This window comes from Amblyomma mixtum, chromosome 8, assembly GCF_055824585.1.
Source record: "Amblyomma mixtum isolate Tamu chromosome 8, ASM5582458v1, whole genome shotgun sequence".
Classification (NCBI taxonomy): Eukaryota; Metazoa; Arthropoda; class Arachnida; order Ixodida; family Ixodidae; genus Amblyomma; species Amblyomma mixtum.
Genome location: NC_143019.1, coordinates 64,453,557 through 64,476,249, shown reverse-complemented (window position 1 = coordinate 64,476,249; position 22,693 = coordinate 64,453,557). Strand labels below are relative to the sequence as shown.

Sequence of the window (22,693 nt, the reverse complement as noted above, 5' to 3'; positions counted from 1 at the left end):
CCCGCGAAATGTCTTTCAGGACCCCCGAACGGCGAGATTCGAAAGACCGGGCTCGGCGCTTTCTGGGGCCCCAAAGCCGCGTCGCTGCGCCGAAGCCAAGTGGGTTGTTTTCACTCAAAACAGGGCTCCCCGCTGCGTCAACTAGCGAGAGGGTCAGAAGACGAAGGAAAAAGGAAAAAAAGAAAAACCAATGAGCGCGGTAGGGAGCGAAAATGCAGCCCGATTTGTTTTCTTTTTTCTTTGGCTGTTGTGGTTCATTTGTTTCCTCACTTCCTGACCAACTTCCCACTCGTAAAGGGGTCGAGCAGGACGAAGAAGGGTGTAAGGCCCGCCTTTGCGACGGAGGCGTCCGCGAGTACGGATGAGCATGAATTTGGTTCAAGCATGCTCGATACTCCTCCAACTTCTTCGTTGGGGGCTCTCACCCGCGCTGACAAACAAGACAGAGCCTCTACCGCGTTGATCACGTCTAAAATTCCGTGTCCGTTAAGCAAACATCAAGCAGCCCTTTCGTGCAAAAGTAAACCCTTCCTTCGATAAGGAGGCGGCGGAAGTACTCGTCAGAAATCTTGAAGGAGATTGTACACACTCAACTTCCTAGCATTTCATTACTTCGTCTTCCCAGTAGAGCAGTCGCGCTTTCAGTGAGTGGAAGAGTTATGAAATAAGATTGGCAGCGTCATGTTCTATAATCAAGCGCAGCTTGTATACAGAGGAAGTTATTTCACTTTGTCCTAAAAGTTTCCGTTTCGCCAATTTCATTCTTTTCTTCCAACTTTCTCTTGGCAGCAGCGGCGGTGATACCGAGGAGCGCCAGGCACGAAGCAGGACTATTTCATGCAACGCAACGAGAGAAGAAATCCACGCCGCCCATAGCGACAAAAAAAAATAATAAAATAATAATGAGAGGTATAAGAAGAAACAGAAAACGGAAGAAAGGAAGAAAGAACTAAAACATATTACTACCAACACAAAAATAGAGGAAAAATCCTGAAGCGAAGAACAAACGATGAAAAGGGGAGAGTTATCAGCCGGGTGAATAAACGGAGGAGCGCAATGAATATAACCCGCGATGCTTGGTACAGCGGGAGGTGAAAATAGAGAACCCGGGGCTTCCTTTTTCGCAAACCTCCCTGTTCCCTCTAAGCTGTATCGCCGAGCTGCAGCAGAAAGGGAGGCTCGTGCAGGGTCGACGGAGGTTCCGGCGTTATAGGGGAGGGTGTTACAGGACCAGGGTCGGTTTTCCATGACTGAGGGAGACAACGCAAAAATGTGCCCAAAAATGAGTCCACCCTTCCCCCCCTCTCTGTTTTCGTGGACGCGCTGACTCCGGAATCAGAAGAGCATAAGACTGCACAAACCTCCGAGTCTCCTCCCCCTCTACTCCCGGAAGGAGAAAAAGAAAGAAAGAAAGAAAGAAAGAAAGAAAGAAAGAAAGAAAGAAAGAAAGAAAGAGAACGGGAAGAAAGCCGAGAAAACGAGCCGAGGCCCGCATGAAAGACCGATCATTTATCAAGATAAAGTGGGCCCCAGTGACTGCGACCCGCCGCCGACGACGAAGCGAGCGAGCGAGCGAGCTGAGAGAGCACGCGCGCCGCGCTTCCGAGACGAGACGCCGAGCTCTGCCCCCCTTCCGTCGCCCCCCGAACCTCCACCCACGTCTAAAACCCGCGGCTTGGGCCCCTCTTGGTACGCGTCTCATCCGCGTCCATTCCTCCTCTCCCGGTGCAGTCAACATTTCCCGCTCTCTTCGCCTCTCGCTACTAGCGCGCATGTGCAGACAACCGACGCGTCGTCGTGCGTACAATGAATGCTCGCCTGTGGTTGAAGACGTCACTCGAAGCGTGTGAGGGATGAGAGGCACGGATGACCGCGAATCCGCGCTTCTGCTGTCGACAGAAGCGGGCTCTGACAAGACTGTCTCGGCGAAAACTGGTTGATGCTGGATTTCAGTGGTATGGAGTTTGATGGAACAGGAGCGCCAACGAGGCGGTTTGATCAAGTCGTTTAGCGGCAAAGCACTGAAAAGGTACGCGACAGGATTGGAAGCAGAGGAATAAAACGCACATAATGCATCGCGAAGACCGACCTGATAATGCAGCAGAAAGCCAATGCCGAAAAAGTGCAACCCAAAACCCCTAGTAGGCGATCTCTCAACAGCCCACACATTTTTTTTTTTTTTTTTCAGCTTCAGAGCGGTATGCACGTACAAAACGGGTCAGACAAGCGCAGTAAAGAAGTTGGATTCGCGCAAAGCGAACTCAAAGCAATTGCAGCGCAAAGATTTAGTACAATGCTCCTTGAGATTTTCAGGTGATATGCCAATATTCCCGTAAGCAAGACACTGCGATGGTGGCTTACTAACCAAGCCATACTTAGCAGAAGTAATGTACTAAACAACGATCCTAACCGCATCACCACTTGGCCCTAGCCTCAAATTTCATTTTCCGATGGATGGATCCCTGATATGAAAGATATCTAGGCCGCGAAATCGATGCCACGCAGTATCTTCGCGGGCAGGAATATAAGAAATTTAATTACGCGGATGGATGAAGATTGCCGTCGTCCAGTTGGTACCATTGTTTATTTAGTTTATTCCGAGTCCACTCATGTTCGTTTTCGCACAACCGAATGCAAAGCACGAGCACATGACGATAACAATGATACGACGGCACTACAAATCCAAAGCACAATTTGGTCGAGGCCGACAGCTTCGGATCAAAGGTTCCGCGATGCGGGGCGCTCGTGACCGATGTGCGGCTGCAAATTATACGCGGCCGGCTCGCTATTCAATTGCACATAATTGATGGCGCCGCCGTTAGCCGCACGCGCGCCCAACCCACCTCTCAGTAGCGCACGCCTTTGTCTCATCGAGACCCGGGCTAAAGCGTGACACTCCCTCCCATCGTGCGACTCGTTTGCGATGCCGCCGACAGATGGCGCCACGTGGTCGCTTTCTCGTTGGAGTGGGCGCTTGGAAGCTAGCGAAAAAGACTCAAAACAAAGCGGAAATCTTCGTGGGGTTATGCAGCTCAGGCTACGATCGCAGGGCGACGACTTCGAGACCATTTTGGTTGACTCGTGAGTGCGTTAGAGAGGTAGACTTGTGAAAGCCATCGCCTCGCGCTCGTAGCTTGCAATACGTAGGCACAGAAAGTTGTTGCAGAGTATATTAGCATATCCAATGTTCTTCGATGGAAACACTTTAAAAGAAAAATTTTGCTACATATCAGAAGAATGGGCCATTGCCTTCAATATTTCCATAACAGTATCGTACCATTTTGTAATTTTCAAAATTTTCAGCGTTAATAGTAAAGAAGATCCAAGACTGCCATCGGGTGGTCTACGGATATATTGATTGTAGCAGTGAAATCTTCCATTTTAATCAAAAATTACATTCATAAACGGTTTCCTGCTCAGAAATGCGTTAGTCCATAACTGATGGGTATGCCAATGTACCGTGAATGAAGCGAGACAATGGCGATAATAGGAATCGCATATTGCTATGTTATGTTGCGTTATGTTATGTTATGTTATGTTATGTTATGTTATGTTATGTTATGTTATGTTATGTTATGTTATGTTATGCGGGGTTGAAAGCCCCAAAGCTGCACACCGGCTATGAGAGGCGCCGTAGTGAAAGGCTCTGAATTGATACAGGCACCCTGAGGTTCTTCACGGCTCCGAACAGCGCACTGGCGTTTTTAGATTTAGCCGCCATTGAAGTGTGAGCGTCGAAGCCGGGATTCGATCACACGTCTTTCGGTTCAGCAGCCGAACGCCACAGCGCACTTTAGGTCAGAAGTATTTACTGAACATAAAGCAAAAACCTCATGAAGACTGTAAAGTACTAGTGCGAATGCAATACTCTGTGGCGTTGACCACAAACTCACAAATAGAGCAACGCTTAAGCAAAGCTAGCTTGTCTGTTTGCAGACTGAGTAATGTATTATGCACTTATGTTTCAACCTGGCGCTTCCCAGCTCGTTCTCCTCACTGACGGTGAAGGAAATTCGGAGCAGGCATAAACCCAAACATAAAGAAAGGGGAAAATAAGTATAGAGGAGAGCAGGACACGAGAAAATCACTCGAAAGTAAAAAAAAATATATATAGAGAGAGAAGATCCGCTAAGCAGAGCCGGGACCAGGGGGAAAAAGGCTCACGCGGGAGAACGATCCAGGGATTCGCGGCCCGGCTAGGCCGGCGGCAAAAGCAGGCCACGCTAACGAAGATTCACGGCGCATACTCGCGACAGCGAAATGGAGTAGCAGCAGCAGCGGCAGCGACACCACCGGCAACAGTACAGTAGCGCCACCAAGAGGGAAGGCAGGGCTGCTTGCCTTCCCACCTTCGCCTGTCGCGATCCGAGAATCCCCCTGTCGCCTCGGCCTCCGTGGCCTCGGCGAATACCATCTCCCCTTCCTTCCGTTCACGGTCACGGACACACACTATTCCGCTTTATTCCATTTCTTCATTCTTACTTCACTCCTGAGGTCTAAGCGGTCTAGCTTTTGGCCCCTCGGCCTGTCCCCTCTTCAGAGAGAGTGCGGAGCGCGTTTGGCGTGCCTGAAAAAGAGCTGCCAGCTCTTCCTGTCACCCCCTCGCTTCTAGCTTCTCCTAGTACGCTGCCCCGCCTCATCCACAACATCCCTCCAGGCTAGACTAACCCCCCTCCTTCATACGCTCACATCGTCGCAGTCGTCTTGTCCCCCGCTTCTTCGGGACTCGATTCCCCTCTCCCCTCGACGTCTCGCGGGTTAGCGCGGGTGTCGGTCCATTAATCTTCATTGCCCGTTGTAACACCCGCCGGCCGAGATGTTATTACCGCTGCTCGCGAGGCCCGTCTGAAGCGCGGAGGCTGCGGCCGCTGCCGGAGCATCGTACCGGTGAAGAGAGGCAGGACCAGAAGCGAAGCCAAGCACAACGAAGAAGTAAAAAGGAAGATCGAAAGCAGAAGCACGGAGAGATGCAGCAGGCTACACTGACGCGACCACATATCACATTGTTCGCTCGCCGTGGTGTTTGGCCGGCGGCTCTCAACTTGCAGAAGAGACGAAATCTAAAGGCGTGTGAAAACGGTTTAAGACCGGCTCGCGCCGGTGCCTTTGGGCAATCGTGATAAGCAGGCGTATAAAAAGAGCAAGGCACAGGACAACAACGCACCTTTCTATAGAACGAATATAATTAAAAGCTCAGCTGCTGGTTTGGTGACGCCAGCTGTATAGCTTCCGCGTCATGGCCAGCAAACTGAAGGACACAGTGCCAAGGCAACAGGTTCCTTACCGCCCATGCAACTCTATGTGGTTTTCCACGTACAGCATTGGTCAAAAGATTAGAGCCCAACACGATTGCTTCCGGGTTGTATGGCTAGTTACGCATCGCCAGTGATCCAAATATCTTGGCAGTGAGAAGAACCCTCGTCCTCACCTCTCCGAAAGTTAGGAGTTCCACGCATGCTACGGCCCACTACGCGGATTAGAAGAAAACCAAACCCCTATTGCTGTAAACTTTTGACAAATGCTCTACATTTATAAACGAAGCTTTCGTTAACCAAACGAGACTGTTTTCACCTTTATTCTTCTGTCTCCAAAATTTCTTTGATTGCACATTCAATAGTGTTGGTTGGTTTATGGGGTTTAACGTCCCAAAGCGACTCAGGCTACGAGAGACGCCGTAGTGGAGGGCTCCGGAAATTTCGACCACCTGGGGTACTTTAACGTACACTGACATCGCACAGTACACGGGCCTCTATGATTTTTCCTCCAAAGAAATTCAACCACCGCGGCCGGGATCGAACCCGCGTCTTTCGGGTCAGCAGCCGAGCATCATAGCCACTGAGCCATCGCGGCGGCTGCACATTCACTACTGTATCCATAGGTTTGGTTTGGTTTATGGGGTTTAACGTCCCAAAGCGACTAAGGCTATGAGAGACGCCGTAGTGAAGGGCTCCGGAAACTTCGACCACCTGGGGTTCTTTAACGTGCATTGACATCGCACAGTACACGGGCCTCTAGAATTTCTTCTCCAAAGAAATTCAGTGTGTCCACAGACTACTGCCAATAAAGTCTATGATACTGTCATTCCATAGAGTAGTCCATAGAAAATACAAATCCTATAGACGGTCTATAGACAAGCTATAAATTTATGGTCATACCTTCTCAGTAGACTTGTCTATACAGTCGAGAGACTATAAATAGATCAAAGAATATATCTCCTCTATAAGAAGGCAATAGAGTCAAAAAGAAGTCTATAGAAAGTCTATAGACCTGTCTTCTAAGGGTTGTCTTCATTCTCTATTATTTTCTCACACTCGTGCACAGTTCTTTCCCCGCACAAGCGACGCTGCTCTACCCCGAAGAAAGCATCCAACTCTATCCCCATCCTTCATATACCAGCAGAACCCCCTTTCCATCAGCCTTCAGAACGCTACATTCGCGTCCAAACACCATTCAGTGCGCAACTCTAACTTCTTTCTCTTTCCTAACTTCTTTATACTCACGGGGACCCGGGGCCCGCGCACGAAGTCATATAGGTGGGGAGCCTCGCCGGCAACAGCTGGCCACAACAAATCACGATGAAACGCGCGCCCGCGATCTATTTATGACTCGGCGCGCTTCGTTAGCCGAGCAGACCGAGTCACGACCGGCGCGCACGAAATAACGCGTGATGGGGAGAAATAAGAGCGAAGATACGAGCATGCCGCCGCGGATGCGAGCCTGTACCTGCACGAGATACGAAGGCTAAGAAAGAGAAAAAAAAACGACGCCCTGGAAATGAAGCAGCGCTCACGACGCTAGCACGAACGCTTGCGACGCTCGCGAACGCTCGCGACGCTCGCGAACGCTCGCGACCAAGAAGGAACGCTCACGAGGCGACATGCAAAAGCGTATAGTATAGTACGTGGTGAGGTTGCATGAGGAGCGCAGAAGCTGTGTGTTGCGTTTTCGGATATACCCGTTCGGACCTATACCCGTTCGGACCTATACCCGTTCGGACCTATACCCGTTCGGACCTATACCCGTTCGGACCTATACCCGTTCGGACCTATACCCGTTCGGAACTATACCCGTTGGGAACTATACCCGTTGGGAACTATACCCGTTCGGAACTATATCCGTTCGGAACTATACCCGTTCGGAACTATACCCGTTCGGAACTATACCGTTCGGATCCCAGACGAAACGGCGTTTCGCTTTAGGATGAACTTTAATAGGCACTTTTAGCTGAGAGTACGCAGTGAGCTTACGTACGCAGCGATGCTGCGGGGAACGAATACGAATGCGTAGAACGCTATGTATCTCAACGCGTTTTGCGGGCGTACCCATGCTACAAGGCTTATATCGCGCGCGCGCTGCGGGTATGCTGTGGGATGCGTTAAGAAAATGGCGCCCCACTCAACCGCTCCCTACAAGAGCGAGCCATAAATTCGCCCCTGCCATATATAGAATGTCTCAGTATTACCTATATAGAGCGAAGGCTGACGTCATCGTATATGCGAGTTTCTTAAAGAGCACTTAATCCACCGCGGGGAATGCCAGGAATATAAAGTTTCGTATTCGGCTCGGCTAGTGTTGGGCCGATAACGTGGATTCCGCCTCTGAATCGGTAGCTGAGCAGCGATTACCTATTGTGCGCAGCGCAGATTAAACTATTTTAATACTGCGCTTCTCACCTCATCAATAAATTTAAAGCAAGTACTAGAGTGGCATGCAAACTTTTACGGCGTTTATTCGAGGAGGTCTGCCTCGAGAGGAATCTTATCGTTAAGGCTGAATGCACGCTGCATGCCCAAGAATAGCCAAGCCAAATACGAAACCTCATCGTCACAGCTATACCAGCCCCTCTCCATGGTGGATTAACAATGGCAGCGCCAGTTTTCCCTGTAGTCAATATTCAGTAACTGTATGGGTTAAACCCAGGGACCAGGCGTGCATGCCATAGTCCGTGTTTATACCGGCACCTCGTTCTCTCTCCCCCGCCCTTCGCACCTGCTGCAGGCTTCCCTAGAGGCGCAGTTAAGGTGTGCACTCAAAGTGTGGACGTTAATACGCCGTTCTCTTCTGTCATAACCTAACATAACTCAAAGTACGTTGATGTGGCATGACCGTTTGCTCCAAGAGTCAGTCGTCTGCACAAAAATCTAACGAACTCTGTAGGGCAGAGTAGGAAGCGAACACGCGCAAAAAAACAGGGCGGAACTTTGGGATACACTAATGCTCTATAGTGGCGTTTAATTGTTCGAAATGAAGCCGGTCAGATTTGCCCTCAACAGGCAAGGGATTTATGACCATCGTTTGGCGTAGTTGTTTATTATCCGAACAACAAACACTACATCCGAGTAAAACACAACCCCACGGGTTTTGCTTTTGACTACCGGAAGCAACAGTACCGTGTGCAACGCTCGCATGCGCTGCTGTCATGTGGGCCGACAAAGCTGTGATCAGTGCCGCATAACTTCCCCGATTTTTTGCCTGTCTCCCTGAATGTGACAGAATCAAGCTACCAAATGGCAAATACGCAAAATGGATACGTCCTAGTATTTTGCAAGGACAAATCACGTCACGATGACGTTGATTTAAACAGGGTCCCGCTCATTGAACCAGGCCGGATTCGCAGACATTTGCAAAGGAGCCAGCCGCTTCTCGCAGACTGTGCGTTGAGGAAACAACGCCAGCAAGGAATCCATTATATAGGAGGCCATCTTGTAACGACGAAACGCGTTCTGTATACGCTTCACGGACAGACGACCGGGACGCGGTAGGTGCTCGTTTGTCGCCAGATCAGGTCGGTTTCGAAACCGAGGGACTAAATTACACCCGCATGAGTCTGCAGCGGGGACATGTCTGTCAAAGCGCTGCATCGGCGGACCACATGCTTCCCAGCCTCTTCAATTAGACCGAGCCCACAATAATTTTTATAATTTTATTTTTGTCAGCAGCACAATCATGCGGGGCAGCTGGAGGGAAAAAACCTTTACAGAGTAGATATAATATATATATATACGTCCACCCAGAGCATTTTTCAACGTGATCTAAGTCGAAAGCTTGGAAGGTATAATAAGAGGAACAGAGATCACTGCAGCGGCGCAGGTTTCTGGGGCCCAGCAAAAACAAGCTCAGCGGGAGGTTGATTAAAAAAGTGATGGAGCCAGCCGGACGGCACCGTTGGCTATTGCATGATGCATTCCACAGCCCTGCGAGTGAATCCTCGTCTAGCGAATAAGTTCTAACCGAGCAATACTCTCCCGCGAGCTTTTTTTTGCGTTTATTTTTTTGGATGAACTATGATGTCGCTTCTACTTTATTTATAGCGGCGCACTATCATGCATCGCGTGTTTCCCAGCTTCAACGACGAAGTACAGGTCTCAGTGGAATTCATTTCGCAGGTGCTGCAGAAATGAACCGCTTCAACAGCGCTGGCTCCGGCCAGTCCGAACCGGGCAGACACGCGTTCGCATCGGTGATAAGGCAAAGCATGGGTTATCAGAAACGATTTTTCGACAAGTGCCGTGAACTCTTTGGCTCGCTTTATAGTGACGTCCACCGTTATTTGTACAGTATTATCTTTGCGAGCGACGTATAATGAAAGCATGCTCCTACCTTTAACTCGCTCATGAAAAAGTACGCTTTGTTGAAATGCGTAAAAGAGTTAGGAATTACCGCGTTCTTTACCGCTTCCTTTATAAAAATGGCCTATAGACAGTCTATAGACTTCTTATAGATTCTATTGACTTCCTATAGATATTACTTTTTGTCTATGTATAGTCTACAAATTGTCTATAGACAAAAGTCTACTAAAAGTGCATGGCCATAAATCTATAGATTGTCTATGGCATATGTATTGCCTATAGACTTGTCTACCGACAGAAGTCTATAGGCACTCTATAGACTGCCTAAAACTTTTTTTGTAAGGGTTAACAGAGAACAGCGCATCAGCGTCTTCTTATTCAAGCTCTAGATGGATCGTTCTATTCATTTCATATACCATTCCCCTCTCTTCACCTCACGAAAACTAAATAGAATGATAACTGCTCAACGACCTCAACGATCTGGTCCCGGGGCCACACAGCCCACGCCTAGTCGTGTCACGAGACCCCGGGTAACGTACTCTCACACGCAATGCAATGTATACCATTCTCACTGTATGGACCGCAAACCTGCAGCACTGATTCGCCGGGAATAATGTCACTGGGAACATTTGTTACGTCAAGATCACCGAAAATCCCAGAGCGTGTCCCGCTCACAGCTGCCTCTGCTTGAGAAAGCGACTATACTCCGTTTCGTACATAGCAGGCGACGCTGCGGAGGCTGCGGAAGTAGTGCGTCCGCAAAACGATGTTACTCCGCCACATGTCATTCATTCTTCCTGAAGCCTCGGTCAGTGTTTGGACGAAAACAAAGAGCGGTACAAAACGAAATCATTCAGAATCACGGTCACAGCTTTGAGGAGCTCAGTACTCGGGCCCTCTGGCTACAATTTTCACCGAGTGTGAACTGCGCAGGCACGGATAGAGTCATAGCGATCCGCCCTACAAGCAGGGTATCATACCATCACATATATGATTCGAACTTCTCGAAGTCTCGACGAGTCGTAGGATGAAAATGCGGCAAGAAGTAAAACGAAGCGCCGGAGGTTGTAAGTCACGGCACCTGAGATTTGTCGCAAAGAAATATACCGGTGTTCAGTGTATGGCGAACAACTTTTTCGGCGCGGACTTAGCCTGCGCGAACAGGCGCTAGATTGGACAGCGTTGACTGCTGTGTATGAAATGGAATATAGGAACTATAGCGAGCAACACGACGACAGTGACTTCGGCGACGCGCGATGTACCTTAACCAGTGCATTGAGGCTGGCTATCTGGTACGTTGCTGATGGCTAACAACGATAGTATACGCTTTTAGCATACCGCCCCACCTGTGCCAGTGCGCGTCCGGTAAAGCGGTGGACGTGTACTCTAGTACGTCTGCGGTATGCTAAAAGCGTCTAATAAAGCGGCATGCTAAGACGGAAGTAAAATGGCCGCTGTTTTATCTTGTCAGTACCTCCCCCTTAATTGATAGCGAACAGCACTTCGCGTGTTTTTCTGACCATTATAATTCAGGGTTGCGCTGTCTACGTTTACGGAATTGGCAGTATTTTTCTTATTATTAACACTATAATGCTGTTTTTGTTCCATTCCCAGCGTCATCTCTTGAAAGAAGAGAGAGAGAGATAGCAGACTGCCTTTGAAGACATTGAATGAAACGTTGCGAATGATGCAAGCAAGCAGCGTCGTCTGCACGTCTGCAAAGTGCGGCGGCACCTGGTGCCGGGAACTTACACCAAAACTTCAGGTGTGTGAAAGCAAGAACAGCAGGAAAAAAAAAAATTCTCAACCGTGACGCTTGTATGAGAGCGCCCGAGCTCTGGCGCAGCGCCGCGCACGGTGAACGGCTCAGCAGATAACAAGCGCGATTTACGAAGTTAAAAACGTGGAACACAAACTCGTAAAATTGAAGGAGGAGAGGAACAACAGAAAAGAAACGACGCTCGCGAGCGATTCTTCCTCGACAACTGAAAACACACACAAAAAAAAAGTATCTTTACGGTGGGACGCACTTATTTCTTCAGGCCTACACACGCTTTTCTCTAACTTCCCAGACAAACCAGTAGAGAGACTCCGCGACGCAACACTCAGCACACAAACACAGATAAACGCGGGCAACCCACCGAAACGCACACGCAACCGAGTGAAGACGCGGTCAGTGCAGCGCGAAAAACAGCAGTAAAAAAAAATCAATAAAAGAGCAGGGAGGACAAGCAAGCGAGGCGGATCTGCGCGGACAGCCGCTATTATATTCAGGCCGTGGAGCGCAAAGCCAGTGCGCGTATGCAGTTAAGAAATAGACGCTTGTATGTGCAAGACAGCCTGCACAAACGCACTGTTGTTCTTGGTCGCCGATGTGCGGCGCTCATTTCGAGAGGCGGGGCCCCGGACCATCGTCTTAAAAGCGAAAAGGATAGATAGCTCGTATACGGAAAGGCGCACACGAGACAAACACGCTTGTATACCGTTCTTTCCCGCGCACAAGCGTTTGTTTTAACGATTCGGACAGCCAGAATGCTTCAGAGACAGGGACAAGGAAATAACCACTCCGGTTGTAACTCCCACTGACAGATAAGAACGCCAGCAACACCTGCAGCTCATTTCGAAGTGAATAAAGCATGTAACACTAATGATAATACAATCCAATTCCCACTTGCTGAGGTGAAGTTTGGTCGTTGGTATATGTCGGCCCTTTTCACGCCCCTTAAACCAACGATCTGTTCATTTGAACAAATCCGTATTAAGCTATAGCTGAGAGCCAGCCCGTTCTTGTGATTGTCTTGATATCTAGATTATGGATACCATGGAAGGCGGGGAAGGGCTAAATCTTATTTCGGCCGTTTTTGGTCCCTTCCATGAATTGAGCGGGGCACTCTGCTTCTGTTGCGAACACTGCGGTATGCATGCCTGGCTGTACGCGATTTCAATATCCTGTATTCAAAGGTGGCCCTCTTCGTCCTCCTTTTTTCTTCCCTTTCTTTCCTCCAAGATGAAGCGTACAGGGTATGTAAGGGCACCACGATCGTATTTGCTAAAAAAACACCACGTAAAGCACCGGACTAGGTCAGAATTTTCCTGTCATGGTAGTCGGGAGTAAAATATCTAGTCTCTGGCATGGTGCATTCGCAAGAGGCCAGGGCCTAAACGTCTTCATTGCGAACACGGGAATTAGCAGGAAATACAAGTCGCAAGTGAAAGCGGGCGCTAGCACCAGAATAGACGAGCGATGCGCAACTTTTTCTTCCCTAATCATCCTCCTTTTACAGGGCGTATTCGGTGAACCTCGTCAGTGCACGATAGTGTCCGCGTTCCCGAAGCCGCCGCGAGGTGGAGTGGCGCTGCGCGTCGAGCTAAGTATACATATACGATACTACTGCCCGCACACGTAAGCACTCGCCCGCACGCACAGCAAGACACGAAGGGGCCCCGACAGAGGAAAACGAGTAGGACAACGCGCGCGCGCAGTGGGGGAGAGGACAGAGTGAGTTGGGGGGGAGATGTGGATCCTCCATTACTGAAAAAAAGACAATAATAAAATAGCCAGCGGGCGGAAACACACAGCGTGACACCGCCGCGCGCGCGCGCGCCGTGTGTGGCACGGACCCTTCGGTGAACGAACTTGCGCGCGTCTCGACTTTCGCCCTCTCTTACTGTCTCTTCTTATTCTTTCTCAAAAAAAAAAAAAAAAAAACAGTGCCGTCAAAAGCAGCGCAGGTGAAGCGTGGCGGCTTAATTGCACACTGCGAGACCCCGTTCTTTTTCTCGTCGAGCGCTTTACATTCGAGAGACGGGATAAATACGACCAGAAGAAAGGCGATGTCGTTTCGGACTGCTTCAATTCAGAGCGTGGCATTATTAACCGGCTATAAGTGTGGCAAACTTTTCGGCGCGTAATATGCAGTATTCGCTTGAGACTACAGGCAGCTCATTGCACCGGTCGGAACGATGAACCGCATTTTCAATCAACGCAAAACACGCCTCCGGCGGGGCACGGTAAGGTAGCGGGAAAAAGCAGTGTGGTTACGCGCTCTCGAAATCAGACCTCGAAGGCGAAATCGGGTTCTCGTCTGAGCAGTCAGCAAAAGGGCTCATGCAACGCTTGCGTAGTCGCTGAACCTTTTTTTTATTTCCATTCCTGTAGCGTGCTTTTAAGGCTGCTCTTTGCGCGACGGTCGTTGAGGAGCGCTGCGCGATTCGATTAGTCATGAACGCGTGTACGCTTTAATAAGCACATATATTAATGAACACACATAACGCCGCTATGATAATTCGGTTAGTATGAACCATCACTAAACTAGGCACGCTCGACGCTCGAAAAGAGTCTTCTTGCTTGGGCAGTGTATGGCTCACGATAAATTAGAGCGAAATACAGCCCCTCGAATTGAGTTTGCAACTAGCCCCGAAGTCCAGTTGTTTCATTTCTTTCTCAGAGCTCGCTCTCGCGAAATTCCATCTTTGGCTGTATGCAGTCGAGCTTCAAACCAACTAAAGAAAGACAAAGTAAACATTCGATTTAAAATTACACTTGCGGCACTTTCTGCTCATTTTCCTGCACTCCGGCTTTGTTTTGCCTTATCACTCTTTGGAAACTAGCCGCCCAAACTTTAACTAACCACGAAGAATTCTGGCACCGAAGCGGCGACGGACATCTTTCCGCTGGAATTGGCCCCGGCACATCGGGACTCCCGACAGACGCTCACGACAGTCGACGCGGGTGACGAAGCAAAAGGTGTCAGCAAGCCTGCCGCCACCGCCGTAAGCGTGACAGCGGACTGATAGAGCGCCGCCTTAAGCGTGACAAGGGACTGATAGAGCGCGTCGCCTTCTTTGCTCCAGAGGCGAAGAGAGCGAACAAGTCGCTCTTGTCGAGCACTCCATCGTATCCATCATCGCTCCCGAAGACTGGCGGCTCGCTGCTACCCCCTCGCACCTCTCAGCCCCCTCTCCCCCTCAACTCAAGCCCCGTGCCCCAAGGCGACGAAGGTCGTTCGTCAGCCAGCGGCGTTGTAAATTAAAGCCGAGGAGGGCACGCGTACACAAGGAGAAAGAAGTTAACAGCGGAGAACCGGAAGCAAGGTTAGGAGGAAAGATGCCGCCAGCGGAGTCCGTCTATCTATCTACTCGAAGAGCGTGAAAAACTTCAACAAAGGGAGCAGAGCGAAGTGGCAGGAGCACACAGTGCATGCGTTAGTGTCTGGACAGGCCGGACAGGTCTGTCATGTATAGCGACACACGGCGGCTATACAAAACCGCGGACAGACAAGGAAGGCCTAACGAAAAGACAGCCTTTGGGCTTGAGCCGTGTTACGCGGTGGGCTCAGTTAGTCAAACACGACGTGTGTTTGAAACATACGGAGGAGTCTTTACGCTTGTCGCGCACCGTCTCGCTTGTCCTGGCAGCATCGCATGTCTTTGATCCCACGCGGTCGCTGCCACAAGAATTCACCCACCCACGATTTTCTAGTTTTTATCTCATGCGCCTTCCAGAGAAAGGTAAATGGCTTCCGCTTGAACTCAGCGGCTGGTATGCCAACACATACAGCAGCAGCGCTCTCTAAAAGTACAGTCTTTGTCAAAAGTTTCGAGCCCAGGGGGTTTGCTTGTAAGCCTTGCAGTGGGCCTCATGAAGCATTCGTAAAAGTCCTGACCATTCGAGGAGGTAGGACCAGAAATCTTATTACCTTCAGGAAATTTGGAGCGATGGAGATGCATTACCAACCGCGCAGTGTGGCTGAGAAGCAAACCTTCTGGGCTCCAAACTTTTGACAAAGGCTGTACTTATCGGGAGCTTTTTGGATATGTAACTTTGCCAGAAGACTGCACAGTTCCCCGCAAATAACGGCGTGGACTAAACGCAAGAGGTTAGATCGCCAGCATGCCGCCCATGCTGACGTGATTTCAAAGAAACATTGCCCGCGAAATAGCTCACATTGCCATGCACTTTGAATAAATACCATCCAATATTTCGACACGTTCATCAGTGCGGTCCTCTTCAACGCGTCATGATCCGTCATGTTCAAGTGATTAGAGCATTTCAGACATGCCTGGACATGCGCAGGGAAACACGACTTCTAGCCTCTTTGCTTCTGTTAAGTACGAGACGGCATTCCTGTCGCGCTCTTACGATCTTACCAGCCCACTAAGCAGCGCAGCACAGTTTGTCATCTCCCTTGCACTGCACCTGAGCTGCTCCGTGCAGCTAGCAGCGAAGGGTAACAGGTTGCCTGAAACCCCTGCACTGAGCGGAAGTTCGCGTTTCTTTTTTATTCTTTTTCCTACTAAGACGACGAGGGAAAAGTTCAGCGCTATAGAAGATCTGTCACGTTGACACTCATCTGTTTGTGAGAGTTTCCAGGATCCACACAGCTGATAAGCCACGTTCACACGGCAGCGATTTTGACGAACACGTTCACTACGGCAGCGATTTTGAGAGTCCCAATCCCTGTGCATAGCGGGACACCGATAAATTTTCCTCAGTGGAGTGTGACCCACCAATGAGCCACACGCGAAGCCAGACTCTCGAAACATAGGCTGTTTGAAAGATTTGAGCTGTTGCGTGGCTTCATCGCGTGACTAGTGCTCGCGGCTACACAGCGCGATTGCATTGCGGGACCCACGCAGTGACCAAGTTTAGTGCATGGCTAGGGCCGAAGAGGCCACGAACTGAAGAAGATAGGATGCATGAAGAGAGCACGGCACTCACCCGCTTCGCTGTTGTTGTCGGTGCTCTGCTGTGAGCTGGGCTGCTGAGGCATGGGACCAGGCGTGCCCGCCGAACCCGTCGGAGAACGCACGTCGTCGGCTGTGCCGTACGAGTTCAGGGACTGCGAAGGGGGCCGCTGCAACGAGAACGAAAGTAAACCACAATTAACTACAAGACCACACACGCCAAAGAGAGCACTTCTGGCAACAGCGACAGCACAGCAGCATCTTTCGGCCCTCAGTCTTCCCTGAACACCGATTCCCACGTCCAGTCACTTATTGTTTCGAGCAGAGTCATCATGCACGCGGATGCGGTCGATTTGATGCGCATTGCCAGAGCGTAAAACGAGGCTCGTAGCAAAGCGGTGCAAGAAACGAGAAAGGTAGCGTCCATCCTGAAGCAATGATGGCGTCCGCCTTACAATAAATCGGCTTGGTTTATACTTCTGCCCTGTAGCATTTTACTTACCACACTTGTTCGCACAGCCATGCCGCTCTCATAATTTTTCTTGAATACGGTCCAGTTGCGATTTCTGCGGCTTACTCTGAAACAGGCGCATCCCCCCCCCCCCCCCCCCCCCCCCCCTCCCTTTCATGTTGTTTCCTGACGGCATCTACTGGCATTTCAGGACCTGCGTCTAGCATTCCGTATTAATTGACATTGCTGACATGTTTTACTTCGCATTTCACTATGCGTAGCATATTCTGCATTACCCGTGGCAGTCAGCCTTTGAGCGTTTTTTTTTTTTCACGTCTGCAGCATTATCAGGCACCAACCTCCAGTCCATGTAAACTAAAAACAAAAAACGTACGTAGTACTGAACTCATTGCTGATGCTTCATTTCGTAGAAATAATTAAGACAAGGACACACTGCAAAGTACCGAATTAATTCGGGTGTCATTTTCTATATCTAGTCCCTTCGCTAGCTATTCAATTAACGAGGAGAACTGAATACCAACATCGCGACAATACGGCTCAAGCTAACGGTATATCAAATGACCGGAAAGGCCGACAGGTCGGCTTCATGAAACCTGATGCTGGCTTGCCACTTCACACTAGGAGTAAGAGGAATTGAAGGAAATAGACAGGCAGAGTGTAGATGGAAAGTGACGACGTATTTTACGATGACTCGGATGTAGCGTTCGGGATCATGCAGATCTCCACGCACACACCGGCTAGCAAACGTCTCATTCTCAGAATCAAAAGCGCCACCCACGCGAGAACGCTCACATCACACACATCCTAGGCGATGTGTGTCGGGAAAGTGGGAAACACAAACTCGCAAAGAGCAAATTGTCGAGAAAAACAAACTCAGACGCCTATTTACGCATTTTACTGAGACGCACTTTAAGACCCCCCCCCCCCCCCCCCTTCCCTCTCTCACAAGTACAGTCTTTGTCAAAAGTAACCAGGCTGCATGGTTTGCTTCTCATTTGTATAGTAGAGCCTTTAAGGCTTTCCTTAAGGTCTAAAAGTTCTTTGAAGGTGAGGACAGGGGTTCTCCTTACCATACAGAGATTTAGAGCCTGAGGACTGGCATGATAGTTTAAATATACGACTGAAAAGCAAAACCATGCAGCCTGGTTACTTTGACAAAGACTGCCCTGCTGAAAAAAAGTTATATGATTAATAACCTCATAGATCATTCATCATTGAATATCATACAGTCTGTATGACATATCATACAATTCGTATGATATTCTATGACATCTCTTGATGACTGTATGATTTTACACAAATGTGTGACATTTAAATGATAATTTTCTATGATTTGTATGATAAGTCTATGATATTTCTATGATAAACTGTAGGAGTTTATTGCATCATACAACTTTTTTCAGCAGGGTGTACACCATTTTAACCCCCCCCCCCCCCTCCCTTCTTTTTTTTTCACAAGTACGAGTACGTGCAAGGTTGCAGGTGGCAGTACCGTCGCCTGCCGACCTCGGCTCATTTCTCCCGGCACCCAGCAAAAGCTGGCGCTGCCGCTGTATTTACGACACCTATCGGCCGCGTATAGTGTACTGCACTGCCGCAATTACGCTTCCCCCCACCTGCGGCGACGGAGACGGCTGCCGACGGCGACGTTTATTACGGCGCCCTACTTCTCTCCAATCCCGCAATATCGAGTGATCGACACCCAGACAAGAGCAGCTGCATGCATGCTCGATGGTGCAAGACAAACTGTGCGCGTACAAGCGTTGGTCACAAAGATCTCGTGGTAAGATTATGAAGAGCCCGGGAACCAGTCTAAATCAATTCGGACGGACCCGTCGAGCCTCTAATTGGCAGCATAATTGTTTGACCACGGAAAATCACCAAGATCGTTTGTTTTTTCCGTGTGTGTGGGATCTGAGAGCGAGGTGGGGAAAAACATGGCGCTCCGGTCCCGTGACGCGTGACGACTGTATAGCAAAAGGCCGAGAAAAACTACGAAGACGCTTAAATCTCCTCAAGAGTGGAATGCGATATCATAAGATTTCATATTTATCGCAGCTTATGTTGCAACTTCGGTGTGTGTTTAGTTTTTTTTTGCAATAGTCGATCCGTCAACCGCCATATTCGGACTGCTATAGCTGCAGTAGCGGGCATCCGGTTGGGAGATGACTCCAGGGGGGAGTCCGGTTGGGAGATGACTTCAGGGAGAAATTTGCTAGGATATAGGTTGACCACAACTGGCGCAAGACAAGGATAATTTTAGAACAATAAGAGATACATTTCTCTTGCAGTGAACTTATTCAGAGAGTTACGATGCTGACTTTGAAAGTGGCGGCCGAATTCCGATGCACACGCTATCCGCATTGTTGTCTAAGCTGAAAAAAGACATTTGGCAACGCCTCCTGATAGCCAGCCAGTACTCTGCAGAAAACCACAGAGCGTATAATGTGACAAAAACACTCTTTTTCGGATCGCGTGATTCAAGCCGGTACCACGATGGCCGCTACAGAGAGCATTTGAGATCGTTTTACTGCAGCGCTCGTGTGTGTCGTGTCTCCCTTCTTGTCCGTTTTGAGGTCGTTTTGAGGTCGTTTTGAGAGATTTTAGACGTTTTTGAGATCTGGGCTCTTGGGAAAAGAACGAAATATTCTGCGTAAACAAATTTCAACTTTCACTGAGGCAGTGAGACATTGACTCTGAGTCCGTTTTCCAGCACGCATTCTTGGCAGTGCAATTATGGCGCGCCAGGGATGGTTACAGCAAGTCTTCTCTCTGCGAGTCTCACCGCCCTGGAATTAATCACTGATGATGACGACGAACGTGAAAAGAAGCTGTCCCCGTGTCGAATGCAATTTCTCGTCTCGAAATCCGTTTCGCGTGACTAAAAGCGAGTGTATCAAGCTTGATAATGGAGATCGAAAGCCTGCCGAGCACGCGGCGTCTGCCGCCGCGCAACTCGTGCTGCTCCTCGATGCGTCTCATGCGTCGCATGTATACAACCGTGTCTCAACGCGCCGAGGTTTCAGGCGCCCCGGGAGGGGAGCTGTCTCTGAGCCTATTTCAGGCGCCGCGCTCAGGGTTCGAGAGAGGCGCCGCGCTTTCGAGAGGGGGGGGGGGGGGGGGGGGGGGGGGGGGGGGGGGGTGCCCCAGCGGCGAGTCGTGCTGCAAATAGACGGGCCGCGGTGACGCTATCTCCACACATGCTGCGCCTGCTGCTCCGTCTTCTATCTTCTTATTCGCATTCTTCTCACTACCGTAATTTCCGACCTACACTCACCACCCGGTGTATCGTTCGCAGGGCTCAATTCTGGCCGAGAAGATATCTTTTCCTTTATATACATGTATATGGTTTGGTTTGGTTTGGTTTATGGGGTTTAACGTCCCAAAGCGACTAAGGCTATGAGGGACGCCGTGGTGGAGGGCTCCGGAAATTTCGACCACCTGGGGTTCTTTAACGTGCACTGACATCGCACAGTACACGGGCCTCTAGAATTTCTCCTCCAAACAATTTCAACCGCCGCGGCCGGGATCGAACCCGCGTCTTTCGGGTAAGCAGCCGAGCACCATAGCCACTGAGCCACTGCGGCGGCTATATATATGTATATATACTGGACGGAACCTGCCCGAGTTGCATAGTCCACTGTGGTCAGCCGCACAAAAACGCTATGCGATGCTGTGGACATTTGGGTTTGTTGGCACGCATGCTTTAAGGCAAATTCACCACACAATGAGCAGAACGAAAAACAAACACAGGCAGTGACGAGCAACAATCTTTAGGGCGAAGGTATATATAAGCTGGTTATGAAACTTAAAACCACGGTACTTGTTTCAAGAAGCACTCTGCGTAATCTGCCTTAGCCGGAGGTACTGCGGAGGTACCCCTATAAATACAGTGCAGCCGACGAGATACGGAATAAAGGACACATGTCATTTGTCGCAGTGTTGTTATGGAATACCGTTACCAACTTGCCCAACCACTTGTCTAATTGGAACTGCGGAGGTATCACCGTGAAAACGTCTTGACTCCGAGAACCGCGTCCGTCCGGCATAAGGTATTGCGCGGGCAGAGAGGAAGGAGGGGGGGGGGGGGAGTTATAAAGAACAAACGTATGATGCCCACGTGCACATTGTCCTAAAATGATAATTTCTGTTAACTTTGGGACATCTACAGCTGACGGACTGTACACCGGAAAATACGGCAATCTTCTTTTTCGTGCTGGCTGGCGGAATGCGGCAGGACTCGCGGCGCAGCGACACGGCAGCGCGAGCGACTCAACGCCACGGGTTGACGACGAGAGTCGCGAACACCCGACAAGAAGAAGACGAAGAAGAAGAAGTACAAGAGAGCGTCCGCGCAGACTCGCACCGACTGCATGCTATACGGGACCTGCCTTACGTATTTTGAGCGCTGCCTCTCGCCAGAGGGGCTGTGACGCGGGGTCAACGCATTCGGGGCCAAAATTAACGCGCACAAGAGCACTCTTCCTGGCCCCGCTAAGGAATAAAATACAAGTGCGGGAAGTGGACGGCCCCGAGAAAGTAAACAAGCCCGCTTTTACGGTTGCCATTAGCCGCCTTAGCCGTGACATTGCACGTATTCTCGTACACTTGCAAAAGCGCGTATGTGCAATTAGGTTGAGCTTCAGTATAGACTTCAGAAGAGCACGACGCGGATGTCGACAACAAGTTCGTATACTGTAACATAGCGTATACTGTAACAGGGCGTATACTGTAACAGGGCGTATACTGTAACAGGGCGTATATTGTAACAGAGCGTATACTGTAACAGAGCGACAAGCTAACCAATGAAGGCGTTGCTGAGCCCATCTTTCAGTGCTTTCTTTTTCCTACCAATCCGGGAAAATTGACACAGGAGAGAGAAACAAAAAAACAGCCAACTCTCGATAATTCCAACCAGGAGTGGGCCCAAAAATTTCTTCGAATAGTGGGGAGGTCGCATTAAGAGCAATCTAATTACGCTTCGTGACCAAATTACGCTAATTACGACGACATGACCAAAGTGTCAGTCAAAAATACCGCAGGCTCTTAAGTAATTTACGTGCGACTAATGCGAAAGCATTGCGACTATATTCCAATTCTATTCCTATTCTATTTAAATTCCATTCTAATTCAGTTCAGCTCCAATGCAGTTGGTGCGGCTGTAAGTAGTATTACTGACTACTACTGGCTACCATATCGCATTTTCATGCCTTTGATAACATCACGCCGCTTCGACCAATTGCGAGTTCTGTAACGCCACGTTTTAGGTGACAACGGGTTTCGCTGTAGATGAGACACTTATGCTTGCGGATTAATAAACCGGATGTTCGAATTAGGCGAATTCGAAATAACGGGTGGCCACTGTAATACGATTAATAACCAAGCATTAACTTCTTCCCTTCCTCCCTTATCAACAATGTCTTCCTCGCAACCGTCATCAGCGCCCAGTGGAATATTGTCAGTAAGATACAGTCAGCCGCGTCATCAAGACCCGCAGTGTTGTCAACGTCATCGATGACGGGCAGCTCAATTTCAATCCGTAGAGCGTACGCGCGGCGCATAGCTTCCCTCGAATCTCTTGGCAAACACGAACTGCTCCAATAGGAGTGGATCAAGTTTTGGATTCAAAAGCAAGCCGCACACGTGTAACTGTTCGACGTTGACAGACTTGTAGCGCAGAATTACCAGGAACTAAAGATGCTCCCAGACTTGTCGCTCTTGTGACAGTGACAGCGCCAGCTGATAGCCCCATTCCCCTTCTCACCTAAATCCCGCGACCGGACGAGGAACATTCCAAAGAGCGCCTCTTGGCCGGCTTACAATCATAACATCCTTATTGGCCAAGCAACGCGCTTGCACAAGGGAGTTTTCAGGCACCAGGACTCCCAAGAAGGGGAGTTTACAAAGGACTCCCTCCGGAATATTTGCAGGGGTACAAGCCTGTAAAAATTCCGGAGGGAGTCCT

General features: G+C 49.6%; 1 protein-coding gene across 4 annotated transcripts in view; it reads right to left on the bottom strand.

Moving 5' to 3' along the window:
- Positions 1-22,693, bottom strand: part of LOC149332760 (homeobox protein Meis1-like) — a 410,486-nt gene that overhangs the window by 203,133 nt on the left and 184,660 nt on the right. For all 4 annotated transcript variants that reach the window (XM_089558348.1, XM_089558347.1, XM_089558350.1 and 1 more), the window contains exon 8: positions 16,291-16,426. In XM_089558348.1, the coding sequence (XP_089414474.1) occupies positions 16,291-16,426 (136 nt within the window). The remainder of the gene's footprint in view (positions 1-16,290; positions 16,427-22,693) is intronic.